The sequence below is a fragment of the Phoenix dactylifera genome, chromosome 11 (assembly GCF_051530095.1).
Source record: "Phoenix dactylifera cultivar Ajwa chromosome 11, Ajwa_hap1_PhDact_Kaust_v1.1, whole genome shotgun sequence".
NCBI lineage: Eukaryota > Viridiplantae > Streptophyta > Magnoliopsida > Arecales > Arecaceae > Phoenix > Phoenix dactylifera.
In genome coordinates this window covers 7,446,809-7,474,387 of record NC_143200.1, presented here as the reverse complement: position 1 = coordinate 7,474,387, position 27,579 = coordinate 7,446,809, and the positions used below count along the sequence as shown (strand labels likewise).

At 44.3% G+C, this 27,579-nt stretch overlaps 1 protein-coding gene across 1 annotated transcript; it reads right to left on the bottom strand.

The window, feature by feature from the left end:
• Nucleotides 1–13,285: 13,285 nt before the first annotated feature.
• On the bottom strand, nucleotides 13,286–14,992 carry LOC103713907 (uncharacterized). Its single transcript, XM_088706723.2, has 2 exons — nucleotides 14,130–14,992; nucleotides 13,286–14,060 (listed from the first exon to the last, which is right to left on the bottom strand). Exons 1-2 carry the CDS (start codon nucleotides 14,484–14,486, stop codon nucleotides 13,452–13,454), a joined length of 966 nt encoding a protein of 321 aa, XP_088562849.2. The 5' UTR covers nucleotides 14,487–14,992; the 3' UTR covers nucleotides 13,286–13,451.
• Nucleotides 14,993–27,579: the final 12,587 nt, after the last annotated feature.

The window sequence follows — 27,579 nt, the reverse complement described above, 5'->3', positions numbered from 1 at the left end:
CTTTGCATCTTGCTTGTTCTTTTAGTTTTTTTTTCTGAAAAAAGGTGCATTTAGCCAGACAAAGTATGCCACGTGAAGTACTTTAGAGTTTTGTTGTATTTGCATACTAATTTATTCGTTACTTTTTTTTGGTGTGATAGGGGTTTTATTTTTAAATATCATGGTGTAACAAAGATTTTATTCATTTTGTTTCTTTTTCTTTCTTTTTGTCTATAATTTATGAAAATTAACACTAATTTATATGGATCAACTAGATTAGGTCATGATGAGTAGGTAACATTTTTTGGCTATTTATTAGTAGGATCTAAGTGTGGGTGGATTTCCAGCGCAGCATTTTTTGGCCCTAATTAGCTTTTAACTCTGGGTATGAGAAAGGGGACAGGGACTCCTGCTGTCCTACCATACATTCTTCCCTTGGCCTTAATGAGCTAAGTGTCGGAAACTAAATTTGCTAGACCATGAAATTGACTATAGAAGGTTTCAAGCCTTACAATAGGCCTAAGCATGGTGAGAAGTAATGCAGTTTATGTCCCATTCTTAAGAACTCATGCATTTTTTTATTTGAGAAAAAAAAAAAAACCCTTTCATATGACAATTGACTAGACACTCCTCCGGCAAAACTTCCCTTTAGGATTCCATGTTTGAGCATCCAAATTGTGCTCAAGTTGGTGTTTTTTGGGCTCTCAAGATGATATTGAAGGTTTGGCTTCCTTGGCCATTCTCGGTGTTCCATCATAACGGATGACTCTAGTTTTAATGAAGCTCAAGTCCTCTTCTTGGAGTCGTGGGCTTCAAGATGAGAATTGCTAGGAAAGGGAAGATAAATACTACCGGTTGGTAAGATATATCCCTTAAGTCACAGCCAATGTCTTGCATTTGCGGTGTGCCTGCTCAGCTGATAGAAGTGGACTGTTTGGTGAAACCGGAGTTTAGGATGAAGTTATGCTGATGAGCCTTTCCAATATAATAGTAAAGTATATGGAAGACGAATACTATAGTTATGACCAAGCTTCCCGGAGCTTAGAAAGGAATCAAGGGAGCCTATGTGGATATTCAAGATCTACCCAGTGAATAAATACATGCCCGCTCGAGTTCTCACATACTCTTCCAATTTAAACCTTGACGTCCTCGTCGGGCTAAGAGTTCAAATCCATTCAAATCTAATCACAAGCACCACAATCGGCTAGTGGTCAGCCCCAATAGATATATGCTGCAGTGTCCCCTAATCCACATAGGTTATGAGCGGATCCACTCTAATACCATTTGTAATAACCTAGGACCTTTTTTGGTTCTTTAGTCCTATATAAGTACCTAAGATCTCCTTAGTGAATAACCGATGTGGGACTAAATATACGCCTACACGGATCCTCACATACTTCCCCCATTCAAGCCCTGATGTATGCTAAGGGTTCAAATCCATTCAAATCTAATCACAAGTACCACGATCGGCTCGTAGTCAGTCTCTATGAACTCGTGCTACAGTGTTCCATAGTTCACATAGGCTATGGGCTGAGTTCGCTTTGATACCATTTATAAGAACTCAAGACCTCGCTCCAAATGGCTAGTCGAAAGGTATTATTTGGGTTTCTTGATCCTATATAGCTACCCAAGATCTATCCAGCAAATAACTGATGTGAGACTAAATACACGCCTGTACGAGTCCTCACATACTGCCTCTGTTTAAGCCTGACATCCTCATCAGACTAAGAGTTCAAATCAAATTCAAATTTAATCACAAATACCACAATCAGCCCATGGTCAGCCCCAATGGATCTATGCTACAGTGTCCCCAAGTCTACATAGGTTATAAGCTAGGTCCGCTCTAATACCATTTGTAACAACCTAGGACCTCACCCAAAATGGCTAGCTAGAGGTATTTTTTGGGTTCCTTAGTTCTGTATAAGTACCCAAGATCTCCTTAGTGAATAACTGATATGGGACTAAACATACGCCCGCACGGGTCCTCATATACTCCCTCCATTTAAGTCCTGACGTCCTCGTCGTGCTAAGAGTTCAAATCCATTCAAATATAATCACAAGTACCACGATCGGTCCGTACTCAGCCTTCATAAATCCATGTTGTAGGTCCTCTAGTCCACATAGGCTATGGGTCGAGTTCGCTCTGATACCATTTGTAACAACTCAATACCTCACCCAAAATGACTAGCCAGAATATATTATTTAGATTTCTTGATCTTGTAGATAGAGCTCCAATGCAGTTCAAGCCGCACTGCAACTTAATTTGCAAATCGTTGAGTTGCAAGGGCTCTACCTTAGCTATTTGGAAGGAATACGAGGGGACTGGTGGAGGGGTGGAGACTGAGAGCGATGGAGGAAAGAGGGTGAAGGATGACAGGGGGGAAGGTAACATAGAGACAGGTTGCGAGTGGGGGACCTCCAATGTCGGCAGTTGGGGTGCATAATAGCTAGATTGAGGAATTGGGTGGGTTGGGAGGATGAACAAGACGGTTGGCATCTCAACTGTTGGTGTCCAAACACCAGGCCAAGCTGCAGTGCTTCAACAACTTGAGTTGTACCATGCATCTCAACTGTTGGTATCCAAACACTAGGCTTAGCATGCACCCCTAGGTGGTTGAGTTACAGGTGGCAACCGGGCTGGGCTGTGTCAAATATGAGTTGAGTGGGATGCGGGTCGGATAAAAAATTTATCAACGCAAACGCGACTTATTTATTAAATAGATCAAAATTTTAAATTTGAATCAAACCTATTTATTAAACAGATAATCCGACCTAACCCACATGACCCATTTATTAAATAGGTCAAGTCAAGTTAAACATGTTAAACAGGTTAGATAGACTTTTCATGGGTTAAATGGATTTAAACAAGTTAAACAGATTAAGCAGGTCGGGTTAAACATGTTAAGTAGGTTTCAAACGGGTGATGTTTTAAGTAGATTAAGTAGGTCAACTCAGTTATTAAACGGGTCAAAATAGATTACATGAGTCAAAAGTTTAAATCTGAACTCAACCCATTTAATGAATAGATCTAGATGGGTTGATCCATTTATGATCCAAACTTGTTTATGTTAAACCCAAATCTACCTAAAACAGGTTGTTCGTGGGTCAGATTGATAGGTCGGGTCATAAATTGCTACTCCTTAATTGAGTTGCCCGAGGTTTACCTACAAGATTGCAAACAATTCCTTAGCCTTCCAAACCCTGCTGAGGGTCGGATCTGAATGCAAGCCACTTGGCAAACACTAAGAGATTTTATCAGTGGATTTGTAATTAGAAAATTATATTGTGAGGTCAAAGCCAAAAGATAGTCCCTTAACCTCCCACACCCTAATGAGTGGGGAATCTGAACGCAGGACTCTGGCAATCACCAAGATTTTATCAGCAGATTTTCAATTGCAAAATTATATTGTGAGGTCAAACCCAAATTTTTTTTCACCCTCTTCCTCCCTTAATGATTTTCTTTTGTTGCTATAAAAAAAATGAATCATTTTTTCTCCATTTATGTTCCCCGTGGACATTGGACATTGAATGTTTAGATGTAAGAAATTTAAGTTCTCTAGTTCACGGTAAAACTATGAGGTCAGAGATGAAGAAACACACTCTCTCTCTCAAGATAACTATAAGGACATTGAATTAATTTTGGAGGAACCAGGAATCTCCAACGCAACTTTCTTCTATTCTTACTCTAGTGGAATCATTAATGATGGGAAGCTGGAAAGAAGGCCATCACTAAAAGCAATGAAAGAGAAGGCAAAGATAGGAAAGAGAAGAAGAAAAAAAGTATCTTTTCTGTGTTGTTTAACCGTCTCAGGATGTTCCCATTTCCACAGTAGAGTGCAGCTTTGTCTTGCAGAGGAAAACAAACAAAATCCTACTTTCCTGCTGTGAAGACCCGAACTGAAGTCGGCAAGGAGTGCCGACTTCAGTTGGGTCATCGTGGTTTGCCCACGAAGACCACGCCGGCCGAACGGCCAGCGAGATCTCCGCACGCCCTTCCCCTCTCTCCCTCTCCCTCTCTCCCTCTCTCTCTCTCGCTCTTTCTCTTCTCTGAGAGCCCCAACCCTTGTTCCATTTCATTTTTCCTCCTCATTTTCCCCTCTTCTAGAGACGGTCGCCGGAGCCGTAGGCGTCGCCGGAGCCGCCATCGCCGCCGGAGAAGCCACTCGTCGACCGCCGGAGGTGAGAAAGACTACACATTTACTGTTTTATGGATTTAAGAGGGGAAAGAATAAGGTTAGGTTAATCAATTTCATGCCCTGTTTCGGAAAGACATTTTTTTTTTGATCGACCGGCCGACGGTGGCCGGCCGAGGTCAATCCGGCCGAAATGGGTTCGGCCGGAGGTGGGTGACGGGGGGCCGGGCTTCCAGCCCCGGTCTCCCTCTCTTTCCTCCCTTTTTCTTCCTCTCTCTCTCTCCTTCTTCTCTCTTTCTTCCCGTTCGGTGCCGCCTGTGAAGGTGGGGTAGCCGACGGCGGCTGGCCGAGCACGCCGCCGAGGACCACGGTCGGCCGCCGAGGGCCGACCACCAGCCACCTTCTTCTTCTTCTTCTTCTTCTTCTCCTTCTTCCTCTTCTTCTTCTTCCTCTTCTTCTTCTTCTTCCGCCGGCTGGGTGTTTTCCTTGCATCATTTTCTGTGCCCTGTTGGTGTCTCAAACCAGGCACAGATGAGCTTTGGGTGTTTCCTTTGCATCGAAATCCGTGCCTTAAGGGTGAACCAGACTTTGAACCGGGTTTAAATTGTGAACCGGTTCCACCTATTCCATGAATGGGTTTTGTTATGGTCTGATCAGACCTGGTTTGGGTTGGGCTAGGGGTCTGTGTTGGGCTGAGTCGGGCCAAATTGGAACTGTGGGCTGGTTTGGGTTGGGCTCGAAATCTGATCCGGACCTGTTATCTGGTTTGGCTCAATTGGGCTTAATCTGTGTTGGGCCACGATTGACTTGAGTTTAAAGGATCCTGATTTTAGAGTCTATGTTTGATCTTAGGGGCCCATTCTTGGATCTATGAACTTAAGGGTTTAAGGGATTAGAAATAGTTTAAATTATATTTCTTAGTTAATTAAATAATTAAAGTTTGTGTTTTAATCAGGGGTTCGTGATATCTGTGGCAGGGATTCTTAAGCTAACCCAGGTAGGTAATCTTGCTCAAAGTATGATTTACATGTATTATGCATATGTGTATGGTTATTTCCAGCATATTGATATGTTTTACATTCTTGGCATCATTATTATTTAGAAGCATGTTTTTGACTGGAAATCGATCATCTGAAAATCTATTATGTAGATATTGGTTTGAAAACTTATGTTTATATTAAGTTTGATTGTTGGAAATTGTGGATGTGATTTTGGAGACCGCGTGACTATTGTCTAGGATTCCCGCCAATGGGGTGGAAACGTTGGCCCTGTCGACTTGTATGAGGAACTAGTTCCGGCACTATGGGGTGTTTTGGCTCTGCGGAGCATGCTCTGAGGAGTAGAGGTTGGGCACCCTGGGGTGCAGCACTGCGGTGCAGGGCTCCATTAGGAGCAGAGTGTTGACACTTCGGTGTGACCATGCCACTGGGTGATGTGGCCGTAGTCATGCGGTTTGATCTGTGGATTATGTTATGCGTGATGTGATAGACTGAGATGGTATATATATATATTACTTGAGTATCGGATTGGTTTGCGGATCATCATATTTATTTTGTGCACATGACCTGTAGTTACATTGCATATGCTTTAATACATGTTATCGTGACTTTTTGCATGTTGTTACCTACTGAGCTGTTGTAGCTCATACCTGTTTTTGACATAATTACAGGAGATGATTGATAGGGAATTCGGGAGGAGAGGACTTATGACACTGGACATAGATAGATTTAGATTCATTTTGTCATAAGTAATTGATCTTGTAAATAAATGTTATCAACTTTATTTGAGACATTTGAAATTGAATTATTGATTTGATTATCATAAATGATAGATTTTTAGTATTGATATTGTGATCTGATGTTGCGACTTGAGTGTCTGATTATTCAGCCTTGCACGCCCGTGCGGTCCGCCGTGCGGGTGTGCGGCGTCTGGCGCGTCCCGGGCCTAGGTTCGGGTTCGGGGCGTGACAGATTTAGTGGTATCAGAGCTTAGGTTAACGATCATTAGGGACATCAGAACAAAAGAACAATAACTAATGAAAACCCTAGGAGCATAGGGACATATGTGAGGAAATAAGAGTGGGGTAGTAAACTCATAGGATGATTTTTGACTTAACCCTAACTTGTGGTATTATGTCTGTATCAGGATGCCGCCCCGCCGTGCTCGTGTACCACCTCGTCGTCTGATTGAGACGATGGGAGATGATCCGGCGACTCCTCGCCCAGCTGAGCGAGTTCAGGAAGAGGAGATTGCTCCGACAGTTTTAGACCGATCAGAACAGGATCAGGCGGGAGGATCGACCCCAGTATTGGAACTGGTCAGGGAGGTGATTGGGCTGGTCAGACAGCAGAGGGACCCACAGCCACAGCATCCCTCTGCTAGCTCGTCGGATCAGGGGAGGAGCATTGCAGAATTCCGGAAGTTGGCTCCTCCGGCCTTCAAGGGAACCACAGATCCCCAGGAGGCCGAACACTGGCTAGACGAGATGGAGAAGGCCTTCAGGGCCATGGGATGCACCGAGGAGGAGAGAGTCAGATATGCTACTTATATGCTCCAGGACCGGGCACACCACTGGTGGGAGTCAGTGGAGCGGACCATGATACAGGATATCGGGACTGTGACTTGGGCTGGATTTCGGACGGCTTTTTATTCCAAATATTTTCCGTCCAGCCGTGTCAGAGAGTTGGAGAGAGAGTTCCTGAGTCTCTCTCAGGGGAGTATGTCAGTTGAGGATTACGAGGCAGAGTTCGATAGATTGTCTCGTTTTGCACCCTCCCTCGTCCAGGACCCTATAGCCAGGATGAGTAGATTTGAGGAGGGATTGAGACCCCACCTGCGTCGAGGCTTGGCTGCTGTTCATTGGACCGACTATGATGATCTTGTAGACAGAGCGAAGAATATGGAGATTATCTGGAAAGAGACGCAGGAAGCACATAAAGGGAGGCTGAAGAGGGCCAGAGATTCTGATTCGGATAGTGAGCGGCATGTACGTCGACCCGTGCAGATCCGTCACGGAGCAGGACAGCGAGCTCCACCTGGGAGGACTGCACCAGAGCACCGGGTGATATCAGGAACCTGTTATTTTTGCAGTCAGATTGGACACAAGGCCATTGATTGTCCCCGGAGACTGCCCAGGGTTGGAGCATGTTACAGATGTGGCCAACAGGGCCACAAGATGGCTCAGTGTCCTCAGACCCAGTCTAGGACTATTGTCTGTTATGGGTGTGGTCAGCCGGGCCACAGGATTTCTAGTTGTCCCCGGGCCGGATTTGTGCAGAGGCCACCGAGCGCTAGGGCTCCTCAGCGGCAGATTCCCCCTGATCCAGCACAGATTTCTCAGCCAGCCGCTCCCAGACAGCAGACAGGAGGAGGGTCTCGCACCCAGGGACGGGTATATGCACTGACACAGCAGGATGCTCAGGCATCCAACACGGCAGTGACAGGTACCTTATTAGTACATTCTACTTATGCATATGCACTATTCGACTCAGGGGCCACACACTCTTTTATTTCATCTACATATGTGCATAAGCATGATATATTTTGCTCACCCTTGGAGAGGGAATTATGTGTGAGTACCCCAGCTGGGGGTAAGATGATCACTTCACTGATATGCAAGTCTTGCCCAGTAATTGTAGAGGGTAGAGACTTGAAAGCTGACCTTATTGTCATGGACTTACATGAATTTGATTTAATTCTGGGTATGGATTGGTTAGCTATATATCACGCTACCATTGACTGCTTCTCGAAGCGGGTGACTTTCCGAATCCCTGACATTGAAGAGTTTTATTTTGTGGGTGATGGAGGGTGTGTCTCCTCTCAGATAGTGGCAGCCTTACAGGGTATTCGGTCTCTCAGGAAGGGGTGCTCTGTGTATATGGCGGCCGTCATGGATTCTGAGCAGTCGGAACAGAAAATTGAAGACATACCCGTGGTCAGGGAATACCCTGATGTTTTTCCTGATGAGCTTCCTGGTTTACCACCAGTTAGAGAGGTAGAATTTGCCATTGATCTAAACCCTGGTACGGCACCCATATCTAGACCTCCTTACAGAATGGCCCCGGCTGAACTAAAAGAACTGAAGGAACAGTTACAGGAGCTATTGGATCTGGGTTTCATTCGACCCAGTGTCTCTCCTTGGGGTGCACCAGTGTTATTTGTGAGGAAGAAGGACGGCAGTATGAGGCTATGCATTGATTTCCGGGAAATTAACAAAGTGACTATCAAGAACAGGTACCTCCTGCCCCGGATTGATGACTTGTTTGATCAGCTTCAGGGTGCCCAGGTGTTTTCAAAGATTGATCTGCGATCAGGATATCATCAGTTGAGGATAAAGGAGTCTGATATAGCCAAGACTGCCTTCCGCACCAGATATGGCCATTATGAGTATCTGGTGATGCCTTTCGGGTTGACAAATGCTCCAGCTGCATTTATGGATCTGATGAATAGGGTATTTAAACCTTTCTTGGACAAATTTGTAATTGTGTTTATTGATGACATTTTAATCTATTCCAAGAGTCATACTGAGCATGAGCAACACTTGAAAATTGTTTTGAAAATTTTGAGACAGAATCAATTGTATGGGAAACTGAAGAAATGTCAGTTCTGGCTGGATCAGGTGATGTTCTTGGGGCATGTGGTATCTAAAGAAGGAATTATGGTTGACCCGAAGAAGATCGAAGCTGTAGTTGACTGGAGCAGACCGACAAATGTATCAGAGATCCGCAGTTTTCTTGGATTAGCCGGCTATTACAGAAGATTTGTAGAAGGCTTCTCTAGTATTGCTGGGCCCTTGACTCGACTCACTCGCAAAGGAGTGAAATTCGAGTGGTCAGATCAGTGTGAGAAGAGCTTCGAGGAATTGAAGCGCCGGCTAGTGTCAGCACCTATTTTGACTCTGCCAGTCACGGGTGTTGATTATATTATTTACAGTGATGCCTCCAAGAAGGGTTTGGGCTGTGTGCTGATGCAGAATGGAAAAGTTATTGCCTACGCCTCTAGACAGCTCAAGCCTTATGAAGAAAATTATCCCACTCATGATCTTGAGCTTGCAGCTGTGGTGTTTGCTTTAAAGATATGGAGGCACTATTTGTATGGAGAGACATGTCAGGTATATACTGATCATAAAAGCCTGAAATATCTCTTTACTCAAAAAGAGCTGAACATGAGACAGAGGAGGTGGTTGGAGTTGTTAAAAGATTATGATCTGACTATCCACTATCACCCTGGAAAGGCAAATGTAGTAGCAGATGCACTGAGCCGGAAATCTTCAGGGAATATTGCAGCCTTGATTACTACTCAGAAGGATATTCTGGAAGATCTGAGGAGAGCAGAGATAGAGGTGTATCTACATGAGGCTACTATGAAATTGGCAAACTTGCGAGTCCAGCCTACACTTATTGATAGAATTAAGGCAGCGCAAGTTGATGACCCTCGACTCCAGAAGATCAGGAAAGATATCGAGTCTGGTACACAGTCAGATTTCCGTATACATGAAGATGGCTCTTTGAGGTTTATTAACAGAGTCTGTGTTCCAGAAAATCCTGGTCTGAAGAAGGAAATCATGGATGAAGCTCACAGTACGGGATATACAGTGCACCCAGGCAGTACCAAGATGTACAAGGATCTGAAAGCGGTGTTTTGGTGGAATAACATGAAGAGGGAGATTGCCCAGCATGTATCGCAATGCTTAACTTGTCAGCAAGTTAAGATTGAGCATCAGAGACCAGCAGGTATGCTACAGCCTCTGCCGATTCCAGAGTGGAAATGGGAGCATATCACTATGGATTTCGTATCAGGACTACCTCGTACCCTTAGAGGTCATGATTCAGTCTGGGTGATTGTAGACAGACTGACCAAAACAGCTCATTTTCTGGCAATCAAGACTGGGATGACACTGGAGAAGCTGGCAGAATTATATATCGAGCAGATAGTACGGCTGCACGGAGTTCCAGTATCCATTGTATCAGACAGAGATTCCCGGTTTGTGGCACATTTCTGGGGCAGCTTGCACAGAGCTTTGGGGACCACCCTTAGCTTCAGTACAGCCTTTCATCCACAGACAGATGGACAGTCTGAGAGGACCATCCAGATTCTAGAGGATATGCTGAGAGCCTGCTCTATTGATATGAGGGGCTCTTGGGATCATCACTTGTCACTGGTAGAGTTTGCTTATAATAATAGCTACCAGGCAAGCATACAGATGGCTCCTTATGAGGCTCTATATGGTAGGAAGTGCAGATCGCCTATCTGTTGGGATGATGTGGGGGAGAGGAAGATCTTGGGTCCAGAGATGGTGCAGCAGACAATGGAAAAGATTCAGTTGATCAGAGAACGACTCCGAGCAGCTCAGAGTAGACAGAAAAGCTATGCAGATATCAGGAGGCGGGAATTGGAATTTCAGGTCGGAGATCATGTGTTCCTCAGAGTATCCCCTTCTAAAGGGATCATGCGGTTTGGAGTTCGAGGCAAGCTCAGTCCGAGATATGTGGGACCCTTCGAGATTCTCGAGAGAGTTGGATCTGTTGCTTATAGACTGGCACTTCCACCTGCTCTATCGGGAGTTCATTCTGTATTTCATGTCTCCATGCTGAGGAAGTATATTGCTGATCCAAATCATGTGATTGATGTGGCACCTTTGCAGCTTCGCGCCGATCTTACATATGTGGAGCAGCCTGTCCGTATAGTGGATAGGAAGGACCAAGTCTTGAGAAGACGCACTATCCCATATGTCAAGGTCCAGTGGAGCAATCATAGTGAGAGAGAAGCCACCTGGGAGCTGGAGGAGGAGATGAGAGAAAAGTATCCAGCCTTGTTCTCGGATTGAGGTATGTTTTTAATTTCGAGGACGAAATTTCTTTTTAGTTGGTTAGAGTGTGAAGACCCGAACTGAAGTCGGCAAGGAGTGCCGACTTCAGTTGGGTCATCGTGGTTTGCCCACGAAGACCACGCCGGCCGAACGGCCAGCGAGATCTCCGCACGCCCTTCCCCTCTCTCCCTCTCCCTCTCTCCCTCTCTCTCTCTCGCTCTTTCTCTTCTCTGAGAGCCCCAACCCTTGTTCCATTTCATTTTTCCTCCTCATTTTCCCCTCTTCTAGAGACGGTCGCCGGAGCCGTAGGCGTCGCCGGAGCCGCCATCGCCGCCGGAGAAGCCACTCGTCGACCGCCGGAGGTGAGAAAGACTACACATTTACTGTTTTATGGATTTAAGAGGGGAAAGAATAAGGTTAGGTTAATCAATTTCATGCCCTGTTTCGGAAAGACATTTTTTTTTTGATCGACCGGCCGACGGTGGCCGGCCGAGGTCAATCCGGCCGAAATGGGTTCGGCCGGAGGTGGGTGACGGGGGGCCGGGCTTCCAGCCCCGGTCTCCCTCTCTTTCCTCCCTTTTTCTTCCTCTCTCTCTCTCCTTCTTCTCTCTTTCTTCCCGTTCGGTGCCGCCTGTGAAGGTGGGGTAGCCGACGGCGGCTGGCCGAGCACGCCGCCGAGGACCACGGTCGGCCGCCGAGGGCCGACCACCAGCCACCTTCTTCTTCTTCTTCTTCTTCTTCTCCTTCTTCCTCTTCTTCTTCTTCCTCTTCTTCTTCTTCTTCCGCCGGCTGGGTGTTTTCCTTGCATCATTTTCTGTGCCCTGTTGGTGTCTCAAACCAGGCACAGATGAGCTTTGGGTGTTTCCTTTGCATCGAAATCCGTGCCTTAAGGGTGAACCAGACTTTGAACCGGGTTTAAATTGTGAACCGGTTCCACCTATTCCATGAATGGGTTTTGTTATGGTCTGATCAGACCTGGTTTGGGTTGGGCTAGGGGTCTGTGTTGGGCTGAGTCGGGCCAAATTGGAACTGTGGGCTGGTTTGGGTTGGGCTCGAAATCTGATCCGGACCTGTTATCTGGTTTGGCTCAATTGGGCTTAATCTGTGTTGGGCCACGATTGACTTGAGTTTAAAGGATCCTGATTTTAGAGTCTATGTTTGATCTTAGGGGCCCATTCTTGGATCTATGAACTTAAGGGTTTAAGGGATTAGAAATAGTTTAAATTATATTTCTTAGTTAATTAAATAATTAAAGTTTGTGTTTTAATCAGGGGTTCGTGATATCTGTGGCAGGGATTCTTAAGCTAACCCAGGTAGGTAATCTTGCTCAAAGTATGATTTACATGTATTATGCATATGTGTATGGTTATTTCCAGCATATTGATATGTTTTACATTCTTGGCATCATTATTATTTAGAAGCATGTTTTTGACTGGAAATCGATCATCTGAAAATCTATTATGTAGATATTGGTTTGAAAACTTATGTTTATATTAAGTTTGATTGTTGGAAATTGTGGATGTGATTTTGGAGACCGCGTGACTATTGTCTAGGATTCCCGCCAATGGGGTGGAAACGTTGGCCCTGTCGACTTGTATGAGGAACTAGTTCCGGCACTATGGGGTGTTTTGGCTCTGCGGAGCATGCTCTGAGGAGTAGAGGTTGGGCACCCTGGGGTGCAGCACTGCGGTGCAGGGCTCCATTAGGAGCAGAGTGTTGACACTTCGGTGTGACCATGCCACTGGGTGATGTGGCCGTAGTCATGCGGTTTGATCTGTGGATTATGTTATGCGTGATGTGATAGACTGAGATGGTATATATATATATTACTTGAGTATCGGATTGGTTTGCGGATCATCATATTTATTTTGTGCACATGACCTGTAGTTACATTGCATATGCTTTAATACATGTTATCGTGACTTTTTGCATGTTGTTACCTACTGAGCTGTTGTAGCTCATACCTGTTTTTGACATAATTACAGGAGATGATTGATAGGGAATTCGGGAGGAGAGGACTTATGACACTGGACATAGATAGATTTAGATTCATTTTGTCATAAGTAATTGATCTTGTAAATAAATGTTATCAACTTTATTTGAGACATTTGAAATTGAATTATTGATTTGATTATCATAAATGATAGATTTTTAGTATTGATATTGTGATCTGATGTTGCGACTTGAGTGTCTGATTATTCAGCCTTGCACGCCCGTGCGGTCCGCCGTGCGGGTGTGCGGCGTCTGGCGCGTCCCGGGCCTAGGTTCGGGTTCGGGGCGTGACACCTGCTATCCAGGATTCCTACTCACGAGCGTCCATTACCTTGTGGCAAGTTACTTTCATAGCATCTTATTTTGTTTCTCATAAACATAAATCTACTCTATATTTTCTATTTCATGGAAGATCTCAGAGACATATAAAATCTAAAACAGCAGCTGCAATACAATCGACTAGAGCAAACAAAATAAAGCACATGTAAGTGACCCTCTCTTTCTCTCTCTCTCCATCTGCTTTCCTATCAAGTACCAACCTACCTCTGACTGCACAGGTCCAAGAGCTTCTTCCTGCCTTCCACAATGTCATCAAAGAAATCATCCAGTTGTCCTACAAGACCCTCAATTCCAGACCTCAACATCCCAAACCACCCCTTCAAGCCCTCAACCCTCTCTCTCAGACCTCCTGCAATCCCCTCAGGCTCACATCCCATCCTCCCTCCCCTCTCCAGATCTTCCCTCAGCTCCTCTGTTGCTGCCCTCGCCCTCCGGAACTCATACATCAGAGTTCCCGGCCGGCCATTCATCCCTTCCATCTCCTCCACCACCCTCTGCTGCAGCCTAGCCATCGACACCATGTATCCTGAGCCGAAGAAGAGCGAGCTCTCGGTGGCGGCGGAGTGGCAACTCGGTTCCGGCCAGCAGGAAACTGATCCCCACAGCAAGATCATGAGCAGGAAGGAGCTGGCATTCCTGAACGCATACAGCACTCCCCTGAAGCCATTGAAGCCAACGAGTTTGGACTCCATGGGAGCCCTGTCGTCGAACCGGAGCGACAGCGGCTCGACCCTCGTCTCCATCAATACCCTGTTCTCCTCCTCCAAGCCCATGCCTTCTCTCCGGCACACCGAGATCGCCCTCATCACCTAAAGCAGAGAAAGATTAGCTATCTGTATAGAATTGAATTGAAGAAAGGAAGGAGTTTGATGGGAGACCTGACGGGTGAGGTGGGGACTGGGATTGCAGCGCCACTCATCGAGGGAGGAGACCATGCCGGCCCCGGCAGAGCAGTAATTCTCGATGCCGGAGACGCCGAGCTTGATCACATGGCAGGCGTCCCGAAGGCGGGAACTCTCGTCCATGTATTCGTCGAGCCATTTCTCGCCGACGGGCAGGTGGAGCTTCTGGACCAGGTGGGTAAGGTGGGAGTGGAGGGAGCGCAGGAGAGCCACGGCATGCTGGAGGAATTGGAGGGACATGAAGGCGTTCGACGAGAAGGAGCGGTCGAGGTCGTCAAGACCATGGGTGAGAAAGGAGTAGAAGCTATTGACAGTAGTAGAATAAGGCTTCATTTGGATAGGGAAGAAGTGCTGTTGATTCTGGAGGTTTGGTTGGTAGATGGAACTGAATCAAGGGAGGGGTAGGAGGAGATTTAAGCAGGTGGAATGGCTTCATAGCTCAGCTTCCCAGGTTTGAAAGGGATGGCTTGAGAGCAATGATGGGTGTCTCCTGTGGAGGAGAAAGGATGATTGGGAATCTGCCATTTCCCATTGTTTAGTGGCAGAAAGAAGAGCGAGCCATGAAACTTGGAACACCCACCTCATGAATCCTGTTCATTGAACCTCTCTCCCTGGAGGAAGGGGTGGGGAGTTGTTCCTCCTCCTTCGCGTCGTTCTTGCTTTGAGGTAGGTCGTTGCCTTCTTAATTGCTCTAGGCGTTCCATCTACGCATGGAGTGGGGCGCAGTGGGGAAAGGAGGAGCAATCTAAATTGACTGAATTGATTGGATTTCTCCTCCAAAATGGGGACCAGGAGGAGAGGTGGAACAGAGGGCCCTTTGAGTGCTCTCTTTGCTTCTTATTCTCTTCTCCTGAGTGGTGACCTTTTTCTTTCGACTAGTAACCTTTTTGTTGCTCTATTACATACCATTAAGGAAAGGATTCCAAGTTAATCATGAAGAAGAATTTCTGCACACCTACTACTTCAATATAAAAGTTGTGGATATGATAATTGATAGTTTAACTGTGGGTGATCGCTTAGTTCAAGTGAAATTTAGTAGATTAAACAAGAGATTTGTCCAACTGCCCAACGCACATTCCGTACGAGTCCCCATAGTTGGGTTTCCTTCCTTCCAAGCAATGGCATGATGGATTTCCTTGGTAATCCGTCCATATTTCTCCATCCACTACACAATTAGTCTTTTTATGCTTCTCTTTTCTCCCTGTTTTAGGCTGTCAAGCTGGGGCTTAGTCCCTTCGCTGCCTCGCCAATAAGAACAAGCCTTAGTTTGGCTTTAATTGAAGTTAAAATGGAGGGAGGTGCCCGCGGGTTTTTGGAGAACGGGATGCTTGAGAGAATTTTAGGAGCATGTTGGTTTTAAAAGATTTCATTGGACAATGGAGGACTTGCTACTTGACATACAGTGCTAAAGCTTTCATTATTCCAAGTGCACAGTGAATATTACCTTATAGCACCACAGCATTCGTCCATTCGGTCAAGCTATCCAATGAGAGAGTGGTATTGTAGGAAAGCCAATGCCCCACTTTGACTGCCATTGGCGGCCATTGATCCCAATGGCGAACATCATAGGCAGACAAAGTCTTTATCAGATACCGATGGCGTGGTAACCATGGCCATTTGATGATAGAGCTTATCTCTCCATACCAGAAAATTATGTAGAGTCCATTAATAAGATGAAGAAGATTATTAACCTTTATTTAAGTTAAAGGGTATGGGACCTGTTGCATGCATGTGATTTTTTACTCTGGAATTTTTATGTTTAGTGAATACACAGGGACTACGCATGATCCTAGCAAGACTTTCTGATGAGAAAATTCAGTGGGTATACGTAGATTTCTGTCCAATTTGGGAAGGATTTGTATTAGTTGCAGCCTTCTAAGCCCTGCATGAAAATCATAGGGGCCATCATTGCTCAAACTTTTGCATGGGAATATTGTCGAGTCTTCATTTCAAAGCACATGTGGTCTGGTGCTCCTTTTATCTCTCTTTTGGATTCTAGGTACTTCATGATATTTATCATCTATGTGGATTGTTAATTACAATTCCAATTTTGGATGATGCTCTGCTTATCAACATGCTCGCATACATGCATGCATATGTTCGGTCATTCATTTGGATTGATTGCCATAACAACATTATAGCAACCACTATAATGGTTAGGAGAGCGGTCTATTGTTTGCAAAAGTATGTGCAACCATCAAGGACCAATTTAGTTGTTAATTGTCAAAATCACTAGCATTTGACAGAGCACATATTGTTATTTTTCAAATATAGTGTCTGAAAAAAATCTACCCATATTTGTAACACTTATCATAATAATCGCGAATGCATATAATTTTTTTTTTACAGTGTATATATTGTCAATTCTGAAACATAGTTTCTCAAAGAAAAAACTTACAGAACTTCTGCTGTTATAATTCGTATTTTGCATTGCGTAGGCGACAATGAAGTTAAACTAGTAACAATTTTATTTTCTTGAGATTTGTTTGATCTACTCGTGCATCGCCATTTTATTTTCATCGCAGTTATATCGAACCCTCCTCTTCAGAATAATGGTTAACAACAACAATATTTTTCGGTCGGGTTAACACTTAACAGCAACTTTCAAGGGGGCTCCAAAATGTCCAAGTTCCATGCAAGGAAGAAGCTGATCAGAAGACCATATTGATTGCTTTCAGCATTCATGTCTTCCAAGAGACAAGGATTGCCCTCAAGTCATCATGCATGGTTATCATTACTGTAATTAGTTGGTGCAAAGGATCATCACTGAATAAGCACTCAACTTAGCAATAATTGTGACACTGAGGGCAAGTGGTGAGGTATTAATCCGGGTACGAGGATTTCAAGATGGTGCTCTTATCTGTGAATGGTAAAGTAGGGACACACAAGGCTGCAATGTACTGAATAATGCCCTAGGTTGCGTTAAAGCGTCATGGACAAATAATGATGGCTAATGTCTTGTACCTTAGTAAGCTTCATGGCTAGAGTTGGCGAAGGGGGGATGAACGGGAAGCTAAGAAACTTTTGTTTTGGTGTAGTAGTTCATGTAATAATGGTCACTGCAAATTGGTTACTTTTTCCTCTCTCTTTTGGAAATATTTATTTTCATATTTCAAAAGAAAATATTAATCATTTGTGTGCTTTTTTGGGGTTTTGTGAGAGTCCTGGAAGGGCTTTCCGCATTGCCATTGCACAAATTGGCTTCAACAGCGTATATTTCTTGGCCAAGTAGGTTGCTCTAGACTAATCATATAAAGGAGGAGAAGAATTGTCATGCCTCATATCTGGAATATGACATGGTCATGCTACCAAGGGGTACAACTCACGATAACACGAAGCCAACATTACATTGAGCTTTCAAATCCATCTCAAATATAATAGAATAAATAGAAATATAATTTCATTATTCATTAAATAAAAAAATAAAATTAGTTCAAAGTGTCTAAATCCAAACTTAAATACCAAACCCATAATCCTTACTATTCAGAAAATCACTAATTACAAATTCATAATCAATTATAAAACTAAAATTCTGCTCGGCTATATATATACATCGCCAAGCTTGCTAATGCAAACTCCAAGTCTGGACCATCCTTCATTCCTATCGACCCTATTTGTCTCGAGAAAGAAAAAAAATAGAAGTATATGAGCAACACAGTTCTATAACTAAACCATTTATTACCTTACTGGATCAAAAATAAGTTTTCTATGTCAATGCATCATTTAAAAAAAACAGATATTGCAAAATAAAGCATTTTATAATAGAATATATTAAAAATAAATCATGCAGGAACAAATTACCTGTATTTCATAAACATAAGTTTCAAGTTTATTTTGCAAATAAATAAATAAATCTTTCTTCTACCATTTAGCCATAGTATAGTTTAAAACATTGCCCACATATATTTATGCTATGGTTACTTTATACCCATGACAGGCTAGTATTCGTAATCAATATAGATTTATGTTCGTATGCCAACTTTATACTCGTTGGTAGGACTAGTATTCGTATGGATGGTAGCTCTGGGTATCAATTTTCACAATTCAAGAGATCATACATAGCTATCTGAGAGCCTTTAGAAAACTTATATGTTTTCATAAAATATACATATAAATAGATAAAAAATATCAAATGGTATGATTAGATTTATATTTTATAACAAAACTATTTTCACCAAAACATTTATAAAATATTTTTCATATTAAAGCATGATTTTCATAACATATATGCCGATCCATAATATTTTTTTAAAAAAACATGATATTTCCATAAGCAAATTTTATGCACGAAAGACATGATCATTTAAAAGATATTAAGAAGCACAAGATCTACTTACAAGTTTGAAACTAGTAAGGAGTATAAGATTTGCTCACAAGTTTGAAAACCAGTAAGGGGTATAAGATTTACTCAGAAGTTCGAAAACTAGTAAGGAGTATAAGATTTACTCACAAGTTTGAAAACTAGTAAGAAGTATTAAATTTACTCACAAGTTTGAAAACTAGTAAGAAGTATAAGATTTGCTTATCTCTTTCATCTTAGGCCGTCAAACTTCACTAGGAGATTCTGCTAAATCTATTTAAAGATATTAAAAGGGAGATTAGTTTCTATTCGAATTTAAATAATAAGAAAAGGAGACAGTTGGTCTGGTGACAGTGTTCGGCGGCTCTAGGTGGTTCAAACTTGGACGATTCGATCAATAAATCATAGGGCATGGACTTGATCAAGGCCAAGATTAATCAACATAATTTATCAAAGAAGATTTTCAAAGACATTCAATAGGGCCAGGGTGATTGGTCCAGTAGGCAGCCTGAGCATTAGGGCGGATCAGGGCCCTTTATAGGGGTCAACTCGAGTTCGTAGATCAGGTCGACATGACCCAATAGTGAGTTCCTTGAACATTTTATAGAGAAAAAGTAGAAAGAGAAACTGGTGAGAGGAGAGAAAAAGTAGAGAGAGAAAGTGGAGAGAGAAGAGTAGAGAGAAGAGAGAGAAAGATAGGGATGGTTCTCTCTCTCATCATTATCTTCTTCTTTTCTTCTTTCTTTTTCTTCTTTTCTTCTTCTTTCTTTTTCTTTTTCTTCTTCTTTCTTCTTTCTTTCTTTCTATTTTAGTAAAACAGAGGAAGAAGGAGATAACTGGTGGCCGTAGACTTGGTGGTCCGATGAGGTGGCGGATGAAGGTGGAGACATGAGATGGAGGGCGGTCGGTGGCAGCGGCATGCTCGAAAGAAGGGAGCCGAAATAGGGCACCCTATTTCAGATCAAATCCTGGTGATTTGCTAGCTAATACCCAAGCAATGTCTGCTAAGAAAGGAAGGGGAGCAAGGAGGAACATTTACCTTGATCCAGCGAAGTCTCCGGCAGCTATCTTCGGGGAGGAATCAAGGAGCAAACTCAGGAAGAATAATTGGAATTGGCAGCGATCTTTGGCGTTGCCAGTGGAGAAAATCAAAGGAGGAGGAGGAAAGTTAAATAGGCGAAGTCTCCAAGTCCTAGATGAACTCAGATTGCCCTGGGAGTCCTCGATTTTCGCCAGATTGGGAGGAGAGCGAAGACTCCGATTCCTTCTCTGGCTGCAGCAGGGAAAGATTGGGCGTATTCTTCTCGGGCCAGCCCTTTAGCCCAAATAAATCGGGCTGGGCTGCTACAAGAATTACGGTCATGCAATATTATTTTGCTGAAAAGACTCTGAATTGTAATTTGGAAGGGAAGGGTGATCAAACAACTGTCTAGAGAAGTTTCTTGGATTACAATTTGTAAGACAGTTGCTGTTCGTCTCCTTTGAATTGCAGCAAACAAGTCCTGCAGTATGCTGATCATGGCATTAATTAGCATGCATTGGAGATGGTTGAGACCACTGACATGATGCTACTACTTCGGTCACATCCAAGTGGTTCTGTTAGGAGAAAACAATAGGTCAAGTCGCAAGCAGTCATGTTGAGCGATCCATGAAATGCAAAATAATTTGTTTTAAAGATATAAAACCATTATGCTAGAATTTACTTCTGCCCTGCCAGTGAAGGGAGTACAAGCTCTGAGAGGTCGCATAGATGGAAGGATGACTCATGTTTTTCATCACTTTTCTTCCTAAAATACTTTGCTTCACGTGTCCTCTCAAAGCTTGGAACTGGCATCCCTGTTACCTTGCTCATGGACCAGTTCCTCATCTGTCTTTGAGATGTTTCAGGAGCAGGAGATGATCAAAGGGAGGGGAGGACCAAGCCTCATACAATGAGGTGCAGAAATCTTTGTGAGGCCCTAAAAGCGACCAAGAATATCAGGGTATTATTATTGGTCACATATCTGCAGTTGGCAAGCACTGATTCTTATGGGGAAATGAAGCCTCATTTTGGTGGAGAGGTCTGCTGCTTTCATCAGAATGTACAAAAAATGTTGCTTACATTCTGCCTGGTCGATGTAGAAGGGCTATTAAACACATGTCCTGTTTTATGTTGTTATTTATGTTGTTTAACAGGTTATGTGACTCATTTTTTTTGCCAAGAGATGGTGACTCTGGTCAACTAGTTCAAATGAAAGCCATGTATCAGAGACCAACATTATGGAATTTCTAGACTATATCGATCCATTGGAAAAATCAGGAATGAAATGGATAGACAAAGTTCATTCCAAATCTGACCAAAAATCCTGAGTTGCGGATCATGTTCAGTCCCCGAATGAAAATAGATAAATGCATCTATTTGAATGCTTATCTATTTTCAGCATGTTCTGTTCACTGGTTCACTGAGTCTTCCGTATAATGTTGAGAATTTTTTATGCAAATCAAAGAAAAAATACGAGTTCCTCAGACACTTCCCTTTATTTTTGACCAAAGCTTCAGGTCTCCAAATGAAAATAGATATGCCCTGTAGAAGTGCATCTATTTGAATGCTTATCAACTTTCGGCACATTCAGTCCACAGGTTTATTGAGCTTTCCATATAATGTTGAGAATTTTTTATGCGAAATCAAAGAAGAAATATGAGTTCCTCAGACATTTAATTTTTGACAAAAAGTTTAGGTCCCCAAAGGAAAATAGACATGCCCTGCAGAAATGCATCTATTTGAATGCTTATCAACTTTCAACACATTCCATTCACAGTTTTACCGAGCCTTCCATATAATGTTGAGAATGTTTTATACAATATCAAAAAAGAAATATGAGTTCCTCAGACAATTTCCTTTATTATTGACTAAAAGTTCAGGTCCCCAAATGAAAATAGATATGCCCTGAAGAAGTGCATCTATTTGAATGCTTATCAACTCTCAGCACATTTGCTCAAAGGTTTGCTGAGCCTTCCATATAATGTTATATTTTTGACTAAGATTTGTTACTATTGGCCAAGCTTAGAACCATTAGCTAGGCAGCCCATGCAACAATCTCAATAGGCACGACGAATGACCAAAATCGATGATTGGCATGCAAATAAAGTCAACTTATAAACAGATCTGCAAAAAGGTTGGCGATTAACTCTAGTGAAGGTAATAATAAAGCTCTATCGACACTTGGGAACAAGAACCAGACAGGCATGGAGCAAGCAATTAGTATCCTCTCCTATCTGAAGTTGCTTTGGAATCTCTCTGTATATGTAAAGCGAAGTCTAGTGCAGCATGTCTTCATTACGCATATAACAACCTATTTGTCTTACTGGAAAGAATCCTGATGTCTCGCATCTAAACATGCTAAGTGTTATTCGTCCTTCCACATGCATTTCACTTCGATCGACCACTAAAGCCCTATGAGACATGGCTTCACATTATTGGTAAGTCATGATCATTCATTCATCTCTTAAAATGTCATCATGTTGGAGGTATTTGTGATGCATCATGGGCATGATATAATATGATTGCTTTTGGAGCTAATTTGATTTTGAAGCTTTCCTTTGTGCCCATGTTTGTGGACAAAGCATTCCAGAAGGCTCCAACTGATTAGAAGTAAATAATATCTTTCAGAAAAGAAAGGGTGACCTCCAAATTTGAAATGACAAAAAGAACTTCATCAATAAAAGTATAACTTCAAATCGTATATCCGAACTTGCACAATATATTTAAAACAGTTGCGTATTTATAATATAAACAAGTTTGAATGAGCATAATAAACCATAATTGTAGATTAGAAGTCACTACTTTCATGGTGGTCGAGTAGCGGGCAATAATTCAAGAGGATTTGGTTTGATCCCTTGTGTAAGTGTATATAAAAGAATTTTCTCCCCACTAAATTATAAGAGTACATTTTATTGACAAAATTCTTACTCATTTATCACCATAAATTAATTTTTAGTGGCAAAGAGTATTCTTTATTGAATATTATCACAAAAACATAATCTCTTTGATAACGAGTTTGTTAATGTCATGAAATTATCATTTCTTATGACAGAAACTATCATCGCCAAATGCTTTACTATTAAGTAAAAAATATATTTTTTGTCACAATTAAAATATATTTTTGACCAAACATGTCTATCGCCATAGTACACCTATAGCGACACTTTTTTTGACGAGCATCATGATAATTTTTTCGTCACCAAATTTTTTTTTATGATGAAATTGATTTTTCTAGTGACAATTATTTTTTCAAGAATATTGTTTTTTGTTTTAATGATATAGAAAATAGATGTAAACTATCCATTCCTCAGCAAACAGAGAAGCATGCAATGAACAAAGATTGCTTGGATTACATTGCTATAATTATACTAAAATGAGAAAAGTGGAAGGTTCAGAGGTTGTACAATGATCTAAAAAATGTTACTATGTTTAGATCGGCTAAATCAGCCAACCGACCATGATAACTCTAACATGTTATATTGGAAAAATTCATCATTCAGAGCTCCAATTTTTTTCTCCTTTTTTAAACCGTTCTTGAATTGCAATATACAATAGATATAATAAAATAGATAACTGAAATAGAATAGAATATAATAGAAAAAATAATTTTTCAAATTAGTTCTTCAAAAGACAGTGATTTTGAGAGAAAATCGCACAAAGGAAAAGTGTATTTGGATAACTCCAAATATGATAATATATGCTAACGCTCTTTCTTTGCAATTTCCTTGGCTTGGACAAAAGAGAACGACTTTTGTTTTTCCTCCCTTTCTCCTAATTTGCTTTCCTGTTCTTCCATTATTTCACCTTCTCCACAACCAAAGAGATTAGATACTTATGATGGATTTTGGTCAAACAAATTGGTCATCTTCTTTGCTTCACTTGGCTCCAAAGTTTCTCATATTCAAACTATGGAAAATTTGATCCTTGTAGTCTTCTATCCCGGAATCACATAAAAATCTTCTTATCAGCATGATCCATTGAGGTGGGGTGAGAGAACAGGAGAAATGCAGGGACCAAGCCACAGGAGAGAAATTCAGGGCCCAAAACATTTTTGGCATTTTCTCCTTCTTGTTTAGAACCTATCATGCTCAGGTAAAGGTGGAGGCACCTGTGATTCAATGACCTAAGCTGGCTACCGTCCACAGCCAAGTCAGGAAGCTAGAGGCTTCTGTTTTGCCGCTGGGCCAGAGTAAGCCTTCATTCTGCTGGTAAGATCAAGGAAACTGGCCTACGATAAATCCACTCACGAACTCACGGCCCCGGGTGTAAGGCCGAAACGAAATCTAATAACTTGAAATGGAGCATTTGCTAAAGAACTGTTGCTTACCACTGAATTGAAGCATGCCGTTGCCAGTTCAACTGTTTTATCTTAATTGACATCTTTCGTTGCTGATGGCAGCATGTTTAGGAACAGCAGTGAGGATTTTGTAGGGCAGTGTGATAACAAAGCTGACCGACACTGGCTGTGAGGAAACAGAGCAAGGGTGTCACGCCATTTGGCTTAGCGCGCGCGGGGCACACGCGCGCATGCTCGGCCCATGCATTTGCTGCGCGCAGGTGGCGCAAGACAAGGCCGGGCGTAGGGAGGCTGTGCGCAGGGTGGGCGCACGATGGACTCGGGCGCTGACATTGGTTGCAAGCCAGGCGCCCGTCGAAGTCTGGCCCTGCCAAGGCCAGACACTCGGCCCATGCGCGGGCCATGCGCAGGCGACGCACAGCTGGGCCGAGCGCAGAAGCATCAGTGCGCGGGCAGATGCACTGTGGTCTGGCCGAGCCCAGGCCAGGCGCATGCAGGACGGATGGTCCGGTTGGGCGCGCGCAAGGAAGGCGCGCGCGCACATAGAAGGAACCGTGCGCAAGGGAGCGCACGGCAGGCAGGTCGGGCGCTGGCCTGCGGGCCAAGCCGCGCGCAGTTGCGCACAGGACAGGCCGACCCGGGCGCAGGCCACGCGCAGGCGTGCGCACGGTTGGGGCAAATTTTGCCTGGAGCACAGTGGCTTGGCCCTCTGTCGGGCCGTGCGCAGGCGGGCGCACGGCTGGGCCAGGCGCGGTGAGGATAGCGCGCAGAACCTCGCAGAGACAGACAACAGTCCGTGCGCGCGGGCGCGCGCGGGCGATCCTACCGCCGAGCCTTGCGGCAGGCGCGCATGAGGCGCGCGGACCAGGCTGTTGGAGGGTGGCTTTCGGCCCCAAGCCACCACACCAAGTCTTGCACGTTTGCTTCTTGTGGATGACTTAGAGTTGTAGGTAAAGGGCCGAGCGGGTAACGCCGTGGTAGTTTGAGCTTGCGCCGCGGTGTGCCAAGTTCGTAAGTAGCCGAGGGAATCAAGGCAAGGGAAGGGTCTACTGGTTGCAGCTTGACCTGACCCTTGACTTGAGAAGAAAACAATCAAACTCAAAAGGATATTTGTGGAGATATTTAGAGGAACGCTTGATTGATTCTATTTTCCAAAATGAAGCTTACAAGCAAAACATCTAAGGAAAACTATGATGGATTTTCCTTAGCCCAAGTCTTGGACAAACCTCAAGACCGAATACAAAGAGACAAGGTCCCTCCCAAGCCACTAAGGCCGAAATACAAGTGCTAAGATAAAAGATGTAAGATGGTCAAAAGAGCCTCATTCCCTCTTATTTATAGTGCTCCCCAAGTGGCCCAAGAGTGGCCAAGGCATAGGGGTCTTCATGGCATGAGAAGGGCCAAAGGCTTGGCCAAGGCATGGGCAGGCATTGGGCATAGGCTGTTGGCCCGGCTGGGGCCTTGGCAGGAGGCTGGCAGGCCTATGGCACGGCCTGGGCACTGTGGTAGGGCGCCTGGGCGCGGCAGGCGCGCGTGGGCGCGGCACGGGCGCCGAGGCGCGGCAGGCGGCGTGCGCAGGGGCGGTCGGGCGCGCGTGGGCGCGCGCGCAGGTCCGGTCGGGCGCACGTGGGCGCTCACGCAGGCGGCGCGCAGGGACGGTCGGGCGCGCGTGGGCGCGCGCGCAGACAGGCGGGTCTGCGGCGAGGTTCGCTGGGCCAAACCTCGCCCGGGCATGCTGGCGGGCGCGCGGCCGGGCGCGCTGGCGGCTGCGGTCAGCGGCGAGGTTCGCTGGCCCGAACCTCGCCTGGGCGCGCGGGCGCGCGCCTGGGCGCGCGAGCGGGCGGCTGGGCGCGCGGCCTGTGTCCTGGGCATGCCCAGCCGTGGCCTGAGTGCGGCTGTGGCCTGGGCTCGCCCAGCCATGGCCTGGGCGCGCCCAGCAGTGGCCTGAGGCATGCTTGGGCATGTCTTGGGCGCGCTCGTGCGTGGGCACGGGCGCGGGCTTCGTTGGGCACGGTCATGGGTGAGCTTGGGCGAGTGGAGAAGAGCTTGGCCAAGGCTAGGCCAAGCATGGAGGGGCTTGGCCAAGCGTGAATGGGCTTCGGCCAATGCTTTCCAAGCAAAATAGTAAACTCATACCTTGGCATGTCCTTTCGTGGTCCTCCTCCGGGCCGGTATTCCCCCTTGGTTGAAGGCCCCGACGGTGGCGCTTGCGAGGGTCTTCAACATTCTCCCTCCCTTGAAGAATATCCTTGTCCTCAAGGATAAAATGTGGGTATCGCCGGGTCATTTCTTCATAATTCTCCCAAGTGGCCTCTTCTTTTGGCATACCTTCCCATGAGATTAAGACTTGCCATTCTTTTCTTCGTTCTCTCCCTTTCCTCCAAATGCGGTATTTAATGGCTTCCTTGGGTTGGAGTAATAATCTTCCATCATGATCATAGGTGGGTAAGTCTTTTTCTATCAATGAAGGGTCACCCACCGCTTTCTTGAGTAGAGACACATGAAAGACCGGATGTAGCAATGAAGTAGTGGGCAAGTCCAACCGATATGCAACTTCTCCCATTCTTTCCACTACTTTGAATGGCCCATAAAACCTTTGAGATAGTTTGTGGCTAAAATTCTTCTTGAGGGATTTTTGAGTATAAGGTTGTAACTTTAAATAAACAAAATCCCCGGGATTGAAGGTTACCTCTCTTCGGTTCTTGTCATAGTACCTCTTCATCCTTTCTTGGGCCTTCTTGAGCTCCCTTCTTGCATTGGTTAGAGCTTCATCTCTTCCGGCCAATGTTTGTTCTACTTTTTCATTCTTGGCCGTCCCCCTCTCATGTCGGTGCAAACCCGGAGGCGGTCTCCCATAAACTAATTCAAATGGGCTAGTTTTGATAGATGAATGAAAGGTAGTATTGTACCAATACTCGGCCCAAACAATGAAATCTCCCCATTTGGATTGTTGGTTGTGGCAAAAGCATCTTAAGTATTGTTCAAGGGTCCGGTTGGTTACCTCCGTTTGCCCATCCGTTTGAGGATGATAGGATGAGCTTGTCTTCAATGTGCTCCCTTAAAGTGTGAATAATTCCTTCCAAAATGTGCTCATAAATACTCTATCCCGGTCAGATACTATGCTTTTTGGAACACCATGCAACTTGATCACCGACTCCACAAATGATGTAGCCACCGATTTGGCCGTGTAGGGATGTTTGATGGGGATGAAATGAGCATATTTGCTTAGCCGGTCCACTACCACCATTATGACTTCATACCCCTTGCTAGTAGGCAAACCTTCAACAAAGTCCATGGAGATGTCTTCCCAAATCATACTTGGAATAGGAAGTGGTTGAAGAAGACCCATTGGCGCCCTTGGATCATACTTGATTTTTTGGCAAATTTTACATCCGGCCACCAATGCCTTGACTTCGGCTTTAAGTCCTTCCCAATAGAAGAAGTACTTAACTCGGATATAAGTGTGAAACATACCCGAGTGTCCACCCTCCTTGCTATTGTGAAAATGATCAAGGATGTTTCTTCTCAAATTAGGGACATTAGGTACATAGACATACCCTTTGTAGATGATGAGTCCTTTCTTGAGCTTGTAGTTGGCCACCCCCTCGGTTGAAGCTTCAATCTTTTCTTTGATCTCCAAGGCTCGAGCATCAAGCTTGTTTGCCTCCCGGATTTGGTCCCAAATCCTCCATTCGATCCCACTAAGAGCCATGGAAGTAGGCTCTTCTCCTTCGGCCGCCCAAAGCATTGGGCTCCCCTCCTTCCTTGATAGTGCATTCGCCACTTTGTTTTCTTTTCCCAGTTGATA